This window comes from Dunckerocampus dactyliophorus, chromosome 15, assembly GCF_027744805.1.
Source record: "Dunckerocampus dactyliophorus isolate RoL2022-P2 chromosome 15, RoL_Ddac_1.1, whole genome shotgun sequence".
In the NCBI taxonomy this organism is placed as follows: Eukaryota; Metazoa; Chordata; class Actinopteri; order Syngnathiformes; family Syngnathidae; genus Dunckerocampus; species Dunckerocampus dactyliophorus.
Window position 1 is genome coordinate 607,657 of NC_072833.1, and position 21,244 is coordinate 628,900.

Genomic DNA, 21,244 nt, shown 5'->3' on the forward strand with positions numbered 1-21,244 from the left:
AAGTCTTGCATTGGAGCTCTTTCTCTCGGCATTCGTTACTTTCAATCTAAGCAGCTCTGCACTACTTTGCGCCCACCCAGGTGTCTCAACAGGCGAGACAGGCGCGTGTCCAACCGAGCAGATGTCAAAACTTGGCAACCGTGTTATGAATTTTAATGACACAATTTTTTTGTCGCTATATTATATTTTGCACTATTTCTGCTATCATTGTTGCTACACTCCCAATGAGGGAGTGTAATCCCCAAGGCATGAGAGCAGACAGCAGAATGAGCATAAAAATGAGCTGGCAGTGGAGGAAAACCAAGTGTCTCTTTTTCTTACCAGATATGCAAATATGAGAACGTGGAAACCAGACGAATTCACAGAATGTTAGTTAATTTAGTTGTTTTGTGTTCTCTTTGGATATTCATTTGTTGGCACCCTCTTCCAAGTACTGTTCTTTTGCGAGGCACAAACATTGAATGAGTAATGTCATAGACTGCTTTCAAAATGCAACTATTAGTGTTGCTGTTATCTGCAGCTTTTTCCTGTTCTTCTCTTTACCTGTGTTTTGTTTCTGTATTACGGGTTGTGAAATTCTAAAGAGGCCTCGTGGTTTCCTTGTCACCAGGGCTGTGTTGCAAAAGGCACGGAGGAATTCATTCTGTCAAGCAGCTTTGTTGACTTTTGTCGCCTCGTTTTGACCTTATGCACATGTTCACAATGTGACGCTTCAACGACTGTAAGAAATGTGAAATACTTGCAAACAAAGCTAGCTTTCACGTCGTGGAATATTACGTTCAAAGTACTCCATAGTTTTATTAAGATATTTTTGTTCACACACACTTAAATGATTCAGTTATTTAAAGAGACGTGTGTTCGTTAATATCGTTATGCGGCAAATGAAACAGTCTGAAGTGTCAAATTACGAGCTGTACCTCAACGCATCATAAACCTCTGTCGGACAGCCCGCTAGCAACAAGCCACTTGACTGCTGTGGTGATCCGCCCCCACCCACTTGCGCAGACCCCATCAAAAATAAGGATCATAAGGGAGTATTTATCTCCTCTTCACGTTGAACCGGTGAGTATGTTGTCCTCAATGACGCGAACCGTTGTTTTGTCGAGCTAGCTGTCAGGCTATTTGTTTGAACTTTTGTGCAGCGCATTAGTGACGCAGGTGGGGAGGATGTTTAGAATATGGACGCTTTGCTCACAACAAAACCATCGAATAGAAACAACATGAGGACCAAATGGCTGTCTTTTACTTTTTTTTATGGCTTGAAACTGTATTGGGACTGTTTGAAGCTTTCAACTGTAGACGCCACTTGTTGGTATTAGCCAAAACATCCTGATTGATTAGTTAGCTACGTCATCATACCAGTTAACGTTACGTCAATTTAACGCGTTACGTCACTTAAGCAGTTTACGACAGCGTACGGTTCAATTTCACATCGAAGTGCTCGTTTACGTCTATTTAGTTCACAAAATTCTAGTTTAAATTAGTGATGGAAATTCCGGCGCGTGTTAGAGATCCGGTCCTTTCGGCTCGGCTCGCTAAAAGAAGCGGCTCGTTCGGCTCCCAAGTGTTTCCTCAGATTTTTTTGTTGCCTTAAATGAATTTCTGAAATAGTAATGTATTAAATACATTATGTCAAATGTTTGTTATGTAAATGAATGTATTTAAATCCTCAATGAACAGCTACAAACAAATATAATAGTATATTATAAAATACAAAAACAAAGACCAAGTCACAGCATGCAAATTTCTAACAATTTACAATCAACAGCACAACATCAACAAAACGCCACACAACAAAACATACATTTAAAAGTGCAAAACAAAAAGAAAAAGCAGCATCCAGGTAACAGTTGTGTGTTTACTGAAGACTGGCATTCAAAAACTCCTTTTTCTGTTTCTCCACAACCTGTGTCTCCCTCCCTCCATCTTGTTTGTGTGCTGCTTTGTGTGTTTAACCCTGCCCCTCATTCTGCTCAGTGTGGACACATTTCAAAGAGCCGGCTCTCAGAGCCGATTCGTTCGCGACCGACGCTTCACTATTCAAGTCTGTTGTTTAATGTGGTAATTTACATCTCAGTAGCATGTACTAGCAAATATTACATCATTAGTCAAAGTAGTATGTGCAAATTCAACTGTTTACTTTGACGATGAGTGCTATGTAGGTACACTGTGGCTTTTCTTCTTTCATGCACTGCGGTTAGGAATATGTAGTACAGCAGTTGGTAGATGAAGGTGTGCAGATCAATGTTTGCGGTTCTAAGTGCCTCCCACTATAAGAAGTTGTTTATTTGCAGAGATGTGTGCACCGATTATTGATTCAGAGTTTACGGTCTGTTCCGTGTTGTGAATAATTCAGGAAATATCTGATGAAAATACCACAGGATGAGACATTATGAGATGAGAGATTATTTTCATACCCCTATCATAAACAAGGCTGTAAGTGTTCCGTCCGTGGTGACGTTTGATTGGCAGATGCTTTATGCACAGCTGTCAACTAGCAGGAGTTTGCTTGATTTTTTTTTTCCTTATTGTGTTTTGTCAGAAGCAAACTGGAGGAAGGAAGAAGATGTCGTCTGCGTACAAAGACGTCGAGGAAGACTGGCTGACGGTGTGCCTCAAGTACCTGCTTTTTGTCTTCAACTCACTCTTTTGGGTAAGATATTAGATAGATGGATAGATAGATAGATAGATAGACACATAGATACTTTATTTATCTCCAAGAGAATTTCACGTTTCCATCAGCTCTGCAAAAGTGTCCTAATAAACGTAATCAAATAAAAATAAAACAAAACAAAGCAAAATAGGAGAGTTAAGAAAAATAATAAAATAGAATAAGAATAAATAAATACATAACAGATCATTTCAATTTCAAGAATACATAATAATAATAATAATGATACATCATAAGGTAATAAGTCCTCCCCCTGTGTTGTGTTGAAGGAATGAACAGCTCATTCTATCGGTTGAGAAGGGCAGTGATAGTAATCTGCCACTGAAACTGCTCTGAAACTGTGGGGAGGCGATGCTGTGGAGTGGATGATGCTGGTTGCCCATGATGGAAAGGAGCCTCCTCAGTGTCCTTTGCTCTGCCACAGATGCCAGGCTGTCCAGCTCAGTGCCAGTGACAGAGCCTGCCTTCCTCACCACTTAGTCCAGGCGTGTGGCGTCTTTCTTCCTGAGGCTGCTCCCCCAGCACACTAGCTACGAGCTACCACAGTCTGGTAGAAGATGTGCAGCAGCTTCTTGGACATGTTGAAGGACGCCAGCCTTCTGAGGAAGTACAGACGGCTCTTTGTCGCTCTTTGTTTTCTCGCGTTTCAGGCAGAGGAAAGCACTAATGATGATCATATGCTTTAAAAGTTCTCCCTGCAAAGTTGCTTGAAGGCTAAAAGGACGGCGCCATGCTGGATTTAATGGACTTGGCGCATAAAGACTCATCAATTTCTTTTAAGAGCTTGTCTCATGTTGGCACTAAACTTAACACTCTTTGGGCCACTTTAAGACATATTTAAAGGTTCATGCACACTTTGGGTGCAGTCCATGAGTCGTCTGAGTTTGGGACACTTCCTAAGGAAGGCAAACGACACTGGCAGGAATTTCCTCTCCACGTTTTAGAAGAGCACCCTCCCTTGATTGTTATGCAGGAAGTCTGCCTCAGTAGTTTTCTCCTCAGCAAAAAAAAATTGCACTTCTCCATCTTGGTGGTCATATTTACAGTTTGACATAAACTCATCTTGTCCTTCAGGTGGGAGGAGCGGCCGTTCTAGGTGTGGGGGTGTGGACGCTGGTGGAGAAGAGCGAGTTCCTAAGCCTGCTGGCCTCCAGCACCTTTGCCGTCTCCGCCTACATCCTCATCCTGGCCGGGGGGCTGGTAGTGGTCACGGGCTTCCTGGGCTGCTGCGCCGTCATCCGGGAGCAGAGGCGCTGTCTGTCCATGGTAAAATGGGGGGTGCCAACGCTTTAGTGGGCTACTACAGGGGCCTTGAATCGCTCATTTGAGTTGCATTGTTATGCTTCTGTGTAATGGGAATGATGAATTGGCTCTAAAATAATTAGTCGGGTTCATTTTGCAGCAATTCTGGAGCAGCAAATTTCACTTCCTGATAGAAACCAGCTGAGACATCAAAGTTTTCCGCCTAAACGTTCTGCCACAAAAGTCAAAAGTAGACAGTTAATGACTGAATCACACTAATTACGGAAAACTTGCTTTTTATTAGTTTTTTTTATTAGTGTTTATATTAGTGTTTTTGGGCATGGCATCTTAATTACTTAATTTAAAAAAATATATATAATATCTACAATTAACTTGGCTGAATTGTGATCATTCAAATATAGGGCCCAATATATAAAATTATATGCTATTACTGTACAGTGTTCCCCTTTTTATCATGGGGGATAGGTTCCCAAAATAGCCTGCAATAAGTGAAATCCATGAAGTAGCCAACTATATTTGTTCACGGGTATTATATACGTTTTAAGGCTGTAAAACTCATCACAATACACTTTATACACTTTTCTCAGACAGGCATTAACATTTTCTCACATTTTAAACACTCAAAGTTCATTTGAATTTTAATGATCAATCTACTAGCTTGGACACAATAAATTATTATGTGGCTCAGGCGTGACCGTGTTTTGTCCTGGCGCTGTTCGCCTGTCGTGTTTTTATATGCTTGTTAAAACATTGCTCCTGCCGTCCTCCTCGTCATCCTCCTGGAACCGAAGATTCCTTGAGCCAGTTAGTTGCTGCTGCTTCTTCTTCTTCTATTGTTTATTGGCAGTTAGCAGGCAGCGCACGCAGTTAGCTAGCGAGGGCGTGAAGGAGATTGATTGACAGTGGTCTACAGCCAATCAGGACGCAGAACACAATGGGTGGCTTCTCCCTTAGCCAATAGGGACGGTTGTGGCTCTATATTTACCCGGCTGTTGTGTACGGTGGGCTCCTGATATGTTGGTACAGGCACATGAACACACTGGGAAGGGGTGGAGCTGCACAGTCTTCAACTCACATGAGTATACAGCACCCAACACACACATACAACAGAGCACTGTTAGATCACTCTAATGCACCACAAGGACGCACAACACAATGTGTGTTTAAACGCTGTTAAAAAAAAAAGAAGCAAAATTGCACTGAAAGAAAATGCGAATCCACGAAAGGTGATGTAGCAAGGGAACACTGTATATTTATTTGTATATTATTTATTTATTCATATTCATTCATTTATTCATATTCATTATATTATATTCATTATTATTATTATTATAGTATATTAAGATAGAATTAATATATATATATATTTGTATGTGTGTGTGTGTGTGTGCGTGTGTGTGCGTGTGTGTGTGTATATATATATATACATAGATTTTTTTTCTATGCTATTGTTTATTTGTGTCTATTGAGGTCACAACCATCACATGAGCAACTGAAACATATTCTTACGAGACAAAGTGACAAATGGAACTTACTGCCCTCGTTATTTTACGCCGGCAGGTGGCCAGGAGGCGAACCTTTGCTGCTGCAGGACTATTTATAGCTTCATGTTCATTGTAGATGGAAGGGATGGGGCCAAAGGAGAAATAGTGCATGTATTGAGTATTTGCCAGATTGGGAGTCTTGTGTTGCATTCAGTCACGCTCACTTGCTATTTATAGGCCACTTTTACCATCATGTGTAATATGCGCAGTAATGATGGCGTATGTGTGGGCAGCAGGCACACACCGACTCGTCCTGTTACCAGTAGTTACACAGCAGGGTTACATTGTTTTGTGACATGCTGCAAAAGTCAAACCTTGACATGTATTTTGTGTTTTCCTGCGTTGTTGCAGGACGTCGCCCACGCTTCAGGACGTGAGCTTTAGGAGCTCTTGCTTGTTTTATTTGAGTGTGTGAGAGCTTGCATTCAGCAACACATGATAAATGAGATGAGTAGGCGGGTTGTTCACTTTGCAGCTTGCTTAATAAGTTCGCTCTGGATTTCAAGTCTTTACTCACCATTAGAGCCATTAAGTGTTTGCTTCATCCCCCAGCTTGGGTAACTACACATATTACTATGATTGCCTTTAGAATCCAGAAGCAATGCTTCATTTGTGCTTTGAAGTCAATTAGACCCATAATGGAGCTAGAAATCACATTTGCTGCGTCATGTCTTTCCGATTGCCTCTTCCATGCCACGCCATGGGAAGAGGAGAGACAGATACAACACGTTGACAGTTGTAATATCATATTTCTTCATCCGCAGTATTTCTTCGGCCTGCTGCTGATTTTCTTGATCGAGCTGGTGGCTGGAGTCCTGGCGTATGTCTACTGCCAGAGGGTGAGCGTTTAGGGCGAGCATCGGAAAGGTGGAGTTTTGATGCGTCTCGTGATGTTTCATTGGATTTTTTGCAGCTGAGCGAGGAGCTGAAGCAGCATCTGAAGCAAACCATGACAGACAACTACGCCCAACCAGGGAAGGAGGCTATCACGTTGGCTGTGGACAAACTACAACAGGACGTATGTACGCACGCACGCATGTTTACAGATACTTGCGTCTCTCTTGTGTTGCAGGAAATTCAACTCTTCGTCCTCTGCAGTTCAAGTGCTGCGGTAGCGACAACTACCAAGACTGGACCACAAGCGTTTACATCATGTCCAAGCACGGCCGAGGCAGGCTGGTTCCAGACAGCTGCTGCAAGTCCATGACTCCCGATTGCGGCGTCAGGGACCACCCGTCCAACATCTACAACGTGGAGGCGAGCATCTTATAATCAACATCATCATCACCGTTCACCGTTGAACCTCTGTAATGGTTTGCAACTGGTGCTGCAGGGTGGCTGCATCACCAAGCTGGAGCAGTTCTTGGCCGACCACCTGTTGGTCATAGGAGCCGTGGGGATTGGAGTGGCCTGTCTGCAGGTAGGAAGACAGAAATATATATTTAATAAAATAAAAATAAATACATCTGAATGTAATTAATAATAATGCATTTTACTTAATAAAGTAAAACCATTAAACATCACAAAAACAAAACAATTTCGCTATATCAGATGAACAGCATTTGTAAAATAATAATAATAACATCTAACATCATATTAACAGTGAAAACAAATATTTGTTTTAAACAAACATAAACATGTAGATTATTTTTTTCATGAGTGTAAGCCTGTCAAGATAATCGATAAATCGATTAATCCAACGCAAAAAAAACCAAAGCAGGTAGATAATGATGACTGCCTGGATAAATGGACATGTGCGTGTATGCGTGGGTTTCATCTGCTGGTCTCTCTGTGCCACACAGGCTGGACGACAAGAGGCTTCACTGCATCTGTTTGTGTGCATTGCTTCTATAGTGGAATGAACACAGAGTGGGCCCTCATCTCATTCGGCCTCTTGTGGAGGCGGGGCTACTCGTGAGTGGCTACCGAGGGTTAGCAGTTAGCTTCGTGAGGCAGCATACGCTAACATGAATGAAGGCACAGAAGCAATGTTTTCTGAGGCGAACGCGACAGCCGACAGCCGCAGTGTGGGAATACTGTACTTGGCTTTTAAACAGAATGAACACGGTGAGCACATGAACACCCATGACGGACATGGACAGTTTTATCAACTGGGAAAAAAACCTACTGATGGAGGTGCCTTCGTCCTGACAGTCAACGCTTACTGAGGCGTTTGGTCGGCAAATATAAACAAAGTGTTGCACACTGGCTACATTGCAAAAACATACCTACAGGCAACAGCTAATGTCCGTACCGTACCGTACACTAGAGTCCCTTCATAGAGAGAGTTACGACATGACGAGTCAAAAAAATACTGTCAAGTGACTCGTGGAGCCATCTTGGGGCCAAATTCGTGTTTGCGTTCGCCTTTATACACCAGAATACAACAGTATTCTTGGCTGTATTGTTGTTTATTCATCAAAAATGCCGGGTTGTTGTGCATTTGGATGCACAAATAGACACGACAAGGGTTTCAAGCTGTACAGATTCCCTTCAGATGTCAACAGACGGACAATTTAGGACAAATCAACCGTTTGAGCTGGAAGCCGAACTCGTCTTCAAAGCTGTGCGAGGTAGGTCAATTGAGAGTGTTCGGTCCCATGTGTTGTATTTGGTGTTGTGAATTTTAAATATTGGGGCTTTTACATCTCTGTCATTTATTTTCATTCTAGTATCATGAGGAGAACATGGTAATATTTTGACTCTTATAAAATCTCAATGTTTTAACAAAAGATGGCAAAATTATACCATATTACACATTGGAAAATATAGATCTATAAATAATTATAAAACAGACATTTTGCATGATTTTGAGAAGGTAATCCTCATGTAGATCAGATTTATTAAACCCCACATAGAAATTTGGTCATACGTGAATTTTCCCCATTTTGTGTATTTTTAAGTGCGCAAAATGAGGTGCCCCACGAAATGAGGTTCCCTGGTCATACTTGGATGTGTTACTGTACGTGGTTAACCCGCCCGTCCCTTTGTGCAGAGACATTGCAATTTACATGCATTGTCGTACTGTGCACGCTTGAATTGGCCCCAACATGGCGGCGTAATCTCAGTTGTCGTAACTCTCTACAGTACATTCAAGGACTCTACCGTACACTATACTGGAGTACCATCTAGTGGTTCAAATGTGAATTACACCTTTCATGACAATTAATGAAAAAATGGTCTCAAAAAACGTTGTCAATAAAATCGATTATCGACGATAATTTGTCGCACATTTATTGACCAGCACAATGTTATTTTGACAGGACTACATGAGTAAAAATGCAATTAGTTGTAATTCGCTTCAAATAAGCAACCGGCTGTGTCAATTCTTTTCCACTTGCGGCTGCGAGCCTGGTAAACACTTTATTAATAATTATTTATTTCACATTAGAACATGTCTGTATTGGTGTCACAAAAACGGGAGTAAAAAGGAAAAGTCTTGTCTTTTTATTTCTCTAGAACAAAGCAACAAAAATGAGTGACTCTTAATAGTTGTTATTATTATTATTATTAGTAGTAGTTATTTATGAGTTAAGACTTTTGTGTGTGAACCCATTCTGCTTACTTTCCACAAGTTCTTGATGTCTGTACTTTGTCCCTGTCTGTCCTTATACCTGCTTTTAGTTTTTCCCCATATAATTAATAGATTCAACTATGATTTGTGTAACACACTAACCCATGGGTATACTGTGTGTGTGTGTGTGTGTGTGTGTGTGTGTGTGTGTGTGTGTGTGTGTGTGTGTGTGTGTGTGTGTGTGTTGGCATAGCTGGCTGGTGCAGTGTTGACCGCCTGCTTTATCTATCTTCTCTATAAAGAAGAACTGGAGGACTTGGGTACATTGTGATTATGGTTAGCGCTGCTTTTCACTCCGTTCTTGTTCATTCACCTGCGGAGTCCATCGTGGAAAATGTGACACGCATGTTTGTGTTTGTCATGTGATGCATGCAGCTGCATTTGCAAATGGCTGCCTTAAATAACTCTCCATTTGTTTCTGTTTTATTCATTTTACTCATTGTCATCATTATTTTGTTGGAATTCATTATATTACATTTTTTTGGTTTCTCTTTCGTTTTTATGCCGTAACTGCTCAGTTTACCACTCTTTGGTACGCCTATCAACATTTTAAGACCAGTCGAAAAGTTGCAAGAATGTACATTTTGCTCTGTTGGATCTTAAGGTTCTAAGTAGAGCTTCAAAATGCAAAAAGAAGAAATGGCAGTGAGACATCAGTTAATTGCACAGAAGCATTACAATGAAATAGGCTGTTCATCAACTGATCAAAAGTTTAAGACCATAGCTAAGAGCTGTAGTGCTCTTTCCATTCCTCATTTTACAGTGGATGGAATAGACCACATTGCTCTGTTTTTGGTTTGGAGCCTTGTCTTTAGACAAGTCTTTAGAAGTGTAGCTCCCTGTAGTTGGGTATGAACGACTCTGATACTGGCTCGTTAGCATCTATTGTTCTGGCTCGGCCCTGGCTCCACCTCATTTGCAAGACTAAGAGCTGTGGGTTTTGGTCTCAGTAACCTGCTGAACACAGGATCCAAATTAAACCTTGTCTTTAGACAAGGCTCCAAGGAGCCAAGGAGCCTTGGCTCCTCATCCGAAGAGGATGAGGATGAGGCTCCAAACCAAAAACAGCAATGTGGTCTATTCCATCCACTGTAAAGATGAGGAATGCAAAGAGCACTACATTGGAGAAACTAAGCAAATGCTCCAAAAAAGGCTTTATCAACATCGCAGGGACAATTCTAGTGGTCCTCAATCAGCAGTACATCTACACCTTAAAGCAACCAATCACTCTTTTCAGGACAGCGAGCTAAAGATTTTGGCCAAAGAAAACAGATGGTTTGAAAGAGGAGTAAAGGAAGCTATTTTTGTCAAACAACAGAACCCATCATTGAATCGGATTGGTGGTTTGAGGTTTAATTTGGACCCTGTGTTCAGCAGGTTACTGAGACCAAAACCCACAGCTCTTAGTCTTGCAAATGAGGTGGAGCCAGGGCCGAGCCAGAACAATAGATGCTAACGAGCCAGTATCAGAGTCGTTCATACCCAACTCAGGGAGCTACACTTCCCTTTGATCGGAGGTGCTAATGGGAGGAGAGGATTAGACCACAACTCCTCCCAGTCTTAGTGTAAGGAACCAATAGGAGGAGGGTGTTGGCACACCAATTCCACCCACTCTTACTGTATTTAAGGCCTAGGCTACCAGCACTTATTAGTTCGCTGACGAAGCTCTTCGGATGAGGAGCGAAACGTCCGACACCTTCTTCACAGAAGTACAGATGACGTCTCAAAAAGCCTTTCCCCTGTTTTGCCTTTGTCATCGAGAGATCATGACCACACTAAATCACATTCAGTCCACATTTTTGCCAACATTTTGCCTTTTAAAGGCTGTGCTCTTCAACGTTTGATCTGCTGATGAACAGCCTAAATTGCTTCTTAAAAACTGTCGTTGTCAGAGGGCCCCCAAAGGGGTGGAGTTTGACACATGGCAGTGTGTTGATTGGTTGTCACTTCCTGAGTGTATTCCATTGTTGTCCTGTTTATGTCATGTCATATTCTCTCTTCTTTTTTAAGGAATTTGAATTCATTCCCTGCTATTTCTCCCCTCCTTTTAAATATGTGTTTCCCATGCATCCTGTGGGCTAAACATGTCTTCTGGGCTTTGTCACGACTGCACGATGACAGAAAAAGCAGCCGATATTTGTGATGAGTCAATACGAGGCTTTTAGAGACTGTTTGTCAAGTCTGTCAGTGGCTTCAGTCAGTACCGCTTCAAGCAGCTCTGTGGGCTGAGGAGCTTTCCTGTGGATTTTATGCTCCCATAATTACTCTGCATGGAGGAGATAATATCCTAAGTAGTGAGCGAGGCCGCTTTTTAACCCCTCTGGCGCTTCAGTGTGGCTCGTGCAAGACCACTAACATCTCCCTTGCTGTCTGCATCTGGACCCCTCCTCATCTCTTCCAGCTTCATGCAAGCGGTGGCTGAGCATCATCATCATCATCATCGTTATCATCGTCATTGACCTGGCACTCCCTGTTTTCAGATCTGTGGGATGGTGCTCACCTGCTGCTTGTACAGGAGGATCAAGATGGAGCCTTACTGAGAGCGTCTCTTTCCGCTGGCTTAGCTTCCTCCTGTCGTGTTCCAGGAGCATGTCCATCATCTTTAACTAGAACTACACTCAGTCTTTGAGGAAACACCCATGATGACGCTAATGCCAATTTTTCACTGATGTTTGAGATTTCAGCTCTGCAGTTTAACAATCTAATTAGAGAAGACGATTCACAACTTTCATCCTGATAACGGTTTCAAAAAACAAAGCAGCCTTGCAGAAAATATAACTAATATAGTCATATTATGTATTATTTTTATTAGATTTATATATATTTATAATTGTAAATATTTATAATAATCATATATGATTAATATATAATAGAATAAAATAAGTTAAATTCAATCTAAAAATAAAATGAAATAATATAAATAGAATAAATAATATTCATATTTTTAACTTTAATTTGATGATTTTTAGTCTGACTTTGATGTAATTTATTATTTAGTTCATCATTATGTATGAATAATAATAATTAGTAATTATTATTATTATTATTATTATAAAGACACAGCATGTTGGCCACATAGTCAGGACATGTGGAAGACGTGGGCTCCAATATCCACATCAGCATTTCTGTGTGTGGGTTTTCTGGGTACTCCAGTTTCCTCCCACATTCCAAAGACATGCATGTTAGCTTCACTGGCGACTCCCAATTGTCCATAGGTATGAACGTGAGTGTGAATGGTTGTTTGTCTATATGAGCCCTGCCATTGGTTGGCCAACAGGCCAGGGTGTACCCCGCCTCTCGCCCGAAGTCAGCTGGGATGGCGACCCTAGTGAGGATAAGCGGCATAGAAGATGGATGGGCGGGTATACAGTACACCTATACTGTAAATACATAATGACATGAAAACCAAAGAGTGTGCTTTGAGTGTATACTGCCACCTGGCGGTTAACATGATTAAACTCGCATTCAACACTAAACTGGGGAGAAAGTATTCAGTGATTGTTTACTGGCTTTAATTGGGGCCTTAAAGGAGCTTTAAAAATGTATTTTCTCAATTAATTAAAAATGACGTGTGCTACTTTGTGGAATTTAGATAAATTACTCATCTCCTCCAACTGGACTACAAAAACTCAAAAGTGCACCAATTTTGCTGAAATAATCCTAATTGTTTTTGTCCACTAGAGGGACAAAAAGCTTACGTTTGGGTAAGAGTCAGCCCCGCAGGTCCTTCCCTGCGTTGCGTTGTTTATTGTGTAATATTTCACGTACAATGAGCACGTTGTCAAAGATGACATTCTCCTATGAGGTCTCGGTCTCCACTGATTTTCACGTAAATTACAAGCCAATGTGCTGGTTAACTGAAGGGGTCCCCCACTACCATCATGTCTCCAAACTCCGCCGTGGTCCCTGTTCAAACCACATGTATCCCTCATAGAGCGCTGATGTGGTTTTTGAGGGGTCGTGTTCAAGGGAAACTCTATAGGAAGTACCTCTGTGCCTTGCACATAAATTGCTTGGATCCTATTGTTAGGGCTGTATTGCTCCCATATGACTTGTGTGTATTATTCTTTGTTTTGTCCGCCCTTGGCTCCAGGGTTCTTACAAGGCGGCCTGGAATGTGCCATCTCGGTCGACCTTTGAAGGGACAAATACAAAGGAAGGGGTCTGGATGTTTTCCAACATTTTGGATGCTTGAGTGAAGATCCGCAGGGTCGCCAGGGTCTCGAACACGATGCTAAAGTGTTGTTCGGCTGAAGTTTCATGGGTCTATCACAATCCAGACTGATTTAGAGGTTTTCCCCCATGGTTTTGTTCACAACACATGAAACAAGAACTTCTGTTTGCGTCTTTTGCATGTCAGCAAGCTATTACTCACGTGGGTGTTGCCGTGGGAGCAGCTATGCTAGCACATGCTATTGTCTCTTGACTCTATTGACTCTTGCGAGTGCACCTGCGTTCAATATGTGCGGCGCCTGGAGCGTAATGGGAACACTTTTACGTCCAGTGCTCGTCCACACATCTGTGCGGAGACATCGGGGTCCAAGGTTTGTTTGGCCGCAGTTGATTAGTCGTGCCTAAAGTGATGTAAACACGTCACAGGGATTTGAACGCCAGTAAGCCGTTACAGTGTCTGTTATTTGTCATGTGTCAGCTAGAAAAACACGTATGTGTACGTTTTCCTGTGTTCTCTCACAGAACACCTCGGTAGTCTTTGAGCGGGATGCCACCGCAGTGCCCTGCCAAGGCCCCGGGCATACTGAGGGGCTCATTACGGGACAAAAAAAGTCCTTCACGAAGGAATGCTTTGTCTTGCAAGAAGCACTCGAGCGCAGACGTGTTAAGTGTCTGAGAGCAACCCAACAAGCCTGGTGAATTTTTATGCTCGCCAGCATGTATAGTAGCCTGTTTCCCATGGGACTGCAATCTATTTGTGGTGCCGCTGGGTTGCAAATGTCCAATTTGCATAATTGGCAATGACTCATTTGTGACCCAAAGAAGACGGAGCTGCATGAGTGCTCATTGAGAAGTGCAATATAGTAATCCCTCGTTTATCGCGGTTAATTGGTTCCAGACCTGACAAGCAATAAGTCAGTTTCCACAAACTAGGATTCCTTCTTTATAAATGGAATATTTTTGTACTGATGGCATAGAAAACCTGTTTACAATTGTCAAAATATGTCATTCTAACATTATTAGAGCCATCTAGGCGTGAAATAACACCCATGTAGTAGGCCTCTCACAAGAAACGATAAATTGATTAATCAAACGATACAACAAAATAGGTAGATAATGATGACTGCCTGGATAAATGGACATGTGCGTGTATGCGTGGGTTTCATCTGCTGGTCTCTCTGTGCCGCACAGGCTGGATGACAAGGCTTCACTTTGCATCTGTCTGTGCACGTTGGTTCTGTAGTGGAATGAACACAGAGAGTGGGCCCTCATCTCAGTCAGCCTCTTTGTGGAGGCGGTGCTACTAGTGAGTGGCTACAGGGGGTTTAACAGTAAGCTTCGGAGGCAGCATACGCTAACATGAATGACGCCACAAAAGCCATTTTTGAAAGTTTTTAAGGCGAACGCCACAGCCGACAGCCCCAGCGTGGTTATACTTGGCTTTTAAACAGAATGAACACGGTGAGCACATGAACACCCATGACAACCGACACGGACAGTTTTCTCAACTGGGAAAAAAAAAACAGCGATGGAGGTACTCGGGCAGCGGAGCCTTCATCCTGACAGTCAGTACTTATTAAGGCGTTTGGTTGGCAAATACAAACGAAACAGTGCAAAATGGTGCACACTCACATTAGAAAAACATACAGTACATACAGCTAATGTCTCACACAGGTACACCGTACACCAGGGGTGGCCATTACGTCGATGGCGAGCTAACGGTAGATCGCCAAGGTAGTTTGGGTCGATGGCATAACCGTCACTTTGTAGTTGTCATATGACATCAGTCAGCTGACATAAAGCTCCCCTCCTGATTCACGCTCGCTCCCCTGCAGCGTTTCAAGCTACACACGAATCATCAATCATCTTTATGATTGTGACTATGGATGAACTAACTCTGTTCTAAGATGTCTATATCTATAACTAAAGTTATCTGTTCACTTGTAGCGGCTAGCTATGTTTACTGGCTTTGCTTGGCGTCATGAACTCTACTACAGAAATCAGTGTTTTCTACATGTTGGCTTCTTCAACTATTATTTCATGATGAAATGAAAAATGTGCCCATTGGTGAAACCTTTTCAATATGTTGCCTTGACTTGGGCTGCATTGTCTTTTGCATCATCATTTTACATTCTTGTATATGGCTAATGTTTGATAGCAATTGCTAACTGGATGTAATACGTGAACTGTGTGTCCTAATGAACGTTACGTAGCTAATGTGACTGACATATTAGCAGTACTCACTCACTAGTACACAACTATTTAGGATTTTGTGCAATGATCTTTATTCCAATATTGAAGTGAATTATGATAGCAACTACTTTGATGACCTGGAAACTTTGAACATGTGAATGTAAAATACTAATCATGAATATTTACAATAGAATTTCAGAGTTTACTGCTTACATTTTGTATATGTTATATGTTTTATAGAAGAGGTAGATCATTTGAACTTGTACTTGCATGCTGAGAAAGTGCGTGCACTCCTGATATACAATACATGTATAACATACATAATGCATACTCATATTTTTTTTATAAATATAGTCAATATATATACTTTCTATATTCAAAGCAGTAGGTAGATCTTTAGGACTTGGTCTTTTTAAAAGTAGCTCGCAGGCTAAAAAAGTGTGACCACCCCTGCCATACACTAGAGTCCCTACCGTACACTATACTGGAGTACCATCTAGTGGTTCAAATGTGAATTACACCTCTCATGACAATAATTAATGAAAAAATGGTCTCAAGAAATGTCGATAATATCTAATATCGACGATAAATTGTGGCTCAATTATTGACCAGAAAAATGTGTTATCATGACAGGCCTACCATATATTCACCCTGACTTTTGTATTACCCAGTGTAGCATATACAGTCATCCCTCGTTTATAGCGATTAATTGGTTCCAGACCAGACACCATAAATGAATTTCTGTGATATAGGATTCAATGTTAATAAATGTTTCGTAGTTAGAGCACAGAAAACCTGTTTAAGCAGTTCAAACAGTTTTTGACGTTCTTAGAGCCCTGTAGACATGAAATAACAGCCCTATAGTCACCTTTACGTTCCTATTATTCATTGTTTACCACAGTTTGCAGAACTATTTTACTACAGGGGCTCTAGATGGCCTGCGAGCTAGCAAGCTAACTAATTAGCCTCAAATGTATTTCTTCTAAACTTAAGAATGCATTTCAAATGGAGTGGGGAAGAAGGACAAAGCCACAAACTTACCACTTCCACACTGAATGTGGGGGAACCTTTTTTCAGTCTGCATGCATGGATGGCTGCATGGAGTGCAAGGTAGGGTCATGTAATAAGGATGGACGTCATTACTGCCGCCTAGTGACCAGAACGCTGCATATCACTTGCATTGCAATATGTGTGGACGAATAGTAGACCATAGTCTACCACCAGACGGTAATCATTAATGAATTCATTTCAGAATAAACGCAATGTAGCGATAAACCAACTGCCATATTGCCAGGGAGAAAATCAGCTATTTAAGCTGTTTTTGTTATTAAGCTATTTAGGACAGTTTACCTTGTAGGGGAGCATGGTTCATGGTTTTAATTCATCTTGAACATGCATATAATTCAAACAGTAGCCCATCACATAATACAGTTCACAGTTTTGCATGTCCAAAAAGGAGTAGGAAGAAGCAAAGCTTATTTAATCCTACCCCTCATCAGTTTCACATCAAGCAGATTCTGTGGCGGACAGGAAGTGACATCGGGGGTTCAGAGTTGAGTTTTTGCTTGTTGTTGTTATGCTGTTATTATTGTGCCTGTTGGGAGATGATTTCACCCATCACGTCCCAATCATTACTGCCACCTCGTGACCAATATAGAATACTACACACAAGTTGAAAGGGGGTCACTTCATGTGTTTGTAGTTTACTTCATTTAGCCATTTTGATGCTTGAAAATGCTTAATTTGGGCCAGTTTGCTTAAGTATGCATTTAGTTGGACGAGTAGTAGGCCGTAGTCAACCAGTAAACAGCCATCGTTTACTAATGAGTGTCTTGTTTCTGAGCGAGGGCGAACATGTCACGCCAAATCTAAATGTATTTGTTAGGGGGCCGGTGCACTAATAAAGGAATGCATGGGAAACACTGGCATAAAGGGAGGGGGCAAAAGGGGTACCCGCTGGGTTCTCAGCAGTGGTTTGAGAGCTGTATGTGTGCGTGGGAGAGTGATGAAAAGTGTTTCAAGACGACTTTGCTGGACTCTGATGATGATGATGATGATGATGAAGGGGGCACTGGTTGATACCAAACAGATGGCGTTCCGCGTTGCGATGTGCTCACAGTGCAGGTAGCCCGATGGTGCCCAGTCGGATCAAGCTTCTCTGAACTGACGCTGTTACGTCCCGAAGTGATGGATCTGGCGTTGCCTTTCATGTGGATGTGGAGTGCCGTGCTTGCCGTATGTCAGGACAAGAGCTTTGGTGGTGTTAGCGGTGTAATTGATGTGGTTATGGGAGTGACGTTTCCCCCCGAGCGTGCATTGGGAGTTCAACTTTGACTTACTGGATACATTTCCTTCAGCGCTGAAGGAAAACTATGCGAATGATGCAGCAGATACTCAGCGCTCCTGTTACGTTTTAGTCATCTTCCTCCTCATTTCCTTGACAAAATGCCCAATAACTTCCTTTAAAATGCACTTTGGGCATGTGTTGTGATCATGTGCATTCATGTCTCAAAAGATTAAAAACACATGAAGACATAAATATCAAATAATCCTCACTTAAGTGCAAAAAATAATACAAATAAATAAAAATGGCGTCAAAGTGCAAAAAATAGTAATGCAAATAAATAAAAATGAATTTAATAAAAGCGTAAAAACAATACGTGAATTCAAATCCAAAATGACTTAAATAAGTGTAAGCAAAACAAAAGTGACTTACCACTGTAAAAAATAAAAATGTAATCAAAAATAATGAGTTAAATACAAATGCTTAAAATAATAAAAATAAATAAAAAGTATAACTTAAAAGAAAAAAAACAAATAAAATGAAGGTAATTAAAAAAGGTAATTAAAAATAGAAATAAAAATGTCCTATAAGTGTAAAAAAAATTAAAATGACTTGATAGTGTTAAAACATAGTACCAATAATTAACAATAAAGATGACAAAAGTGTAAAAAAAAAAATTAAAATCCTAATAATATTAATAAATACTAAAAAATAAAGATTAATATAAAATGTAAGAAAATAACAAATAAATAAAATTTAAATAAAAGTGTAAAAAAATCAAAATAAATAAAAATTACTTTAAAAACCTTACAAAAATAAATGGCTTAAATAAAAGCATGGAAATAATATAACTAAATAAAAATGACACATGACAAATGTGACACATAAAAGAGTATAAAATACTGTATAATAGAAATCAAAAAGTAAAAATGACTTGATGACCCGACCTACGCGGTGCAATGTAAGCTGGAAGTTAGTTTGATATAAAGTCAAAGTGGAGAAAGAAAGCAGCGTGGAACAGACGCCGAGGAGCACATTAACGCCAGAGTGGAAGTTAATTCTACTTTCATACACATTCTCATGGCCGCTGATTGACACTTTGTTTGGTGACTTGGGGTTTTCTCTCAGCCTTCATACTTCCTGGGAGTAAAAGAGGTAGAAGAAGCATATGGACGTTCTCATGCTGCCATTCACTGCATGGCGTGTTTATGGAAAAGGAATATTTTAATTGACACTTTTATCGTGACCAAATCCACATGCATGCGATTGTGGACATTTGTGAAGCTTTAATGCAGCTTTGCAGATGTAAACATAGTATTGTGTGTCACACGGCCACTTTCCTGCAGGATGCACGGCCCGTAAGTTACGCAGCTGTGTGGGGGCTTTTCCACGCCGCTTACATCTGGAGCCCCTTTTCCACGCACACTGGCCATCATTCAAAGTGTGTACGCATAATTCCGGATTGATCCAGTAAACATGAGTTGTAATGTCTCAGTGGCCCGGGCCTGAGAAACCGCTGGACACCATATGTACGGCTTTAGCGTGGCTGAGCGTGACGCGGCGGCATTAACGCTCGTGCAAAGAAAGAGGATGTTGTGTAAGCCCGAGAAGACAGAATTAGCATAAGCTACAAACAGGACACTGGAACTGTTAGGTTGTAAATGGCCACGCCGTACCATGCAAGTCACCTGATAGCTGTCCCTGCATGCTTGCCATTGCTCCTGGCGTCTTGTGAGCGGATGTTTGCGTACGTGAACATCAAGGCTCAGTGACGTCTCACCTGCTCGGGACTAGTACGCCGACTTCCTGCTCCCACTTACAATTATGTTGCAAAACTGTAAAAACCATTACCACGCATTACCAACAATAACAGATTCCACTCGTCTTTCTGCAAGACGGTGAAACGTTTATTGCTCAAGTCATGCAGGTTTGTGTTTGGGCATATTTACAACATTCAGGAGTGGAAGAGTTAGCTGAGGCTATGGGTGTCCAAAGTGCGGCCCCGGGGCCATTTGCCACCCGCAGCCTTTTTTTTTAATTTGCCAACGCCACATTCCACAAATATTTCATTAATGATATCATTTTATAATATTATTAATTTTGTATAGGATTGAATTATCATAATACATATATCATTATAATACTAAATGTGTAATTATATAAATGAGTAATATTCATGGTAATAATAAAATAAGAGCAGCCACAACTAACAAATCAGCAGTAATTTTACAAGAATAAAGTCTAAATATTCTTGTTGTAATTGGTTGATTTTACTGGAACAACGTTGTAATATTATGAGGACTAATAACATAGTTTTAGCAGCATTTAGTTCAAATATGAAAGAAAAATGGAATATTATGAGAAACAAAAACAACAAATAAAATTGTCATTTTTGGACTGCCGCGACCCTAATGAGGATGAAGTGGTATAGAAAATGGATGGATGGATGGATTTTTGGACTGTTAGGTTGTGTAAAAAGTTACAATGTTATGGGAATAAAGTCATGCAATTACAAGAAGAAAGAAAAGAAAATCAAAGAACAGCAGCAGCAGAAATGAAAAAAAAAAAACAGCTGTAAGGTTACAAGAATAAAGGCAGAAATATTGAGAGGAAAAAAGTTGCAATTTTATGAGGATAAACTTGCAGTATTATGAGGCAAAATAATGTCATCATAGCATCGAGTTGAAATATTAAAGAAAACATGTTTTGTCAAATTTGTGATTTTTTGATAAATTAGGTTGGGAAAAGTGAAAATATTATGGGAATAAAGTCATCATATGATGGGAATAAAGTCATAATATTATGGGAATAAAGTCATCATATGATGGGAATAAAGTCATTATATTATGGGAATAAAGTCATAATATTATGGGAATAAAGTTACAATATGATGGGAATAAAGTCATCATATGATGGGAATAAAGTCGTCATATGATGGGAATAAAGTTATCATATGATGGGAATAAAGTCATAATATGATGGGAATAAAGTCATCATATGATGGGAATAAAGTCATCATATTATGGGAAAAAAGTCATGATATGATGGGAATAAAGTCATCATATTATGGGAATAAAGTCATCATATGATGGGAATAAAGTCACAATATGATGGGAATAAAGTCATCATATGATGGGAATAAAGTCACAATATGATGGGAATAATCTTTATCATATGATGACATCATCATATGATGACTTTATTCCCATCATGACGACTTTATTCCCATCATATGATGACTTTATTCCCATCATATGACGGGAATAAAGTCATCATATGATGGGAATAAAGTCACAATATGATGGGAATAAAGTCACGATATGATGGGAATAAAGTCATCATATGATGGGAATAAAGTCATCATATGATGGGAATAAATTTGTCATATGATGGGAATAAAGTCATAATATTATAGGAATAAAGTCATAATATGATGGGAATAAAGTCATAATATTATGGGAATAAAGTCATCATATGATGGGAATAAAGTCATCATATGATAGAAATAAAGTCATCATATGATAGGAATAAAGTCATAATAT

The 21,244-nt window shown here is 40.4% G+C and overlaps 1 protein-coding gene across 9 annotated transcripts in view; it reads left to right on the plus strand.

The window, feature by feature from the left end:
• tspan11 (tetraspanin 11) overlaps nt 1-21,244 on the plus strand; it is a 75,574-nt gene that overhangs the window by 7,194 nt on the left and 47,136 nt on the right. Inside the window, exons 1-9 of one of the 9 annotated variants that reach the window (XM_054753669.1) lie at nt 934-1,062; nt 2,543-2,653; nt 3,746-3,937; nt 6,243-6,317; nt 6,392-6,496; nt 6,577-6,735; nt 6,812-6,898; nt 9,295-9,328; nt 11,533-20,847. In XM_054753669.1, the coding sequence (XP_054609644.1) occupies nt 2,567-2,653; nt 3,746-3,937; nt 6,243-6,317; nt 6,392-6,496; nt 6,577-6,735; nt 6,812-6,898; nt 9,295-9,328; nt 11,533-11,681 (888 nt within the window). In that variant the 5' untranslated portion in view covers nt 934-1,062; nt 2,543-2,566 and the 3' untranslated portion in view covers nt 11,682-20,847. The other 8 variants (XM_054753674.1, XM_054753671.1, XM_054753672.1 and 5 more) reach the window with 8 other exon arrangements.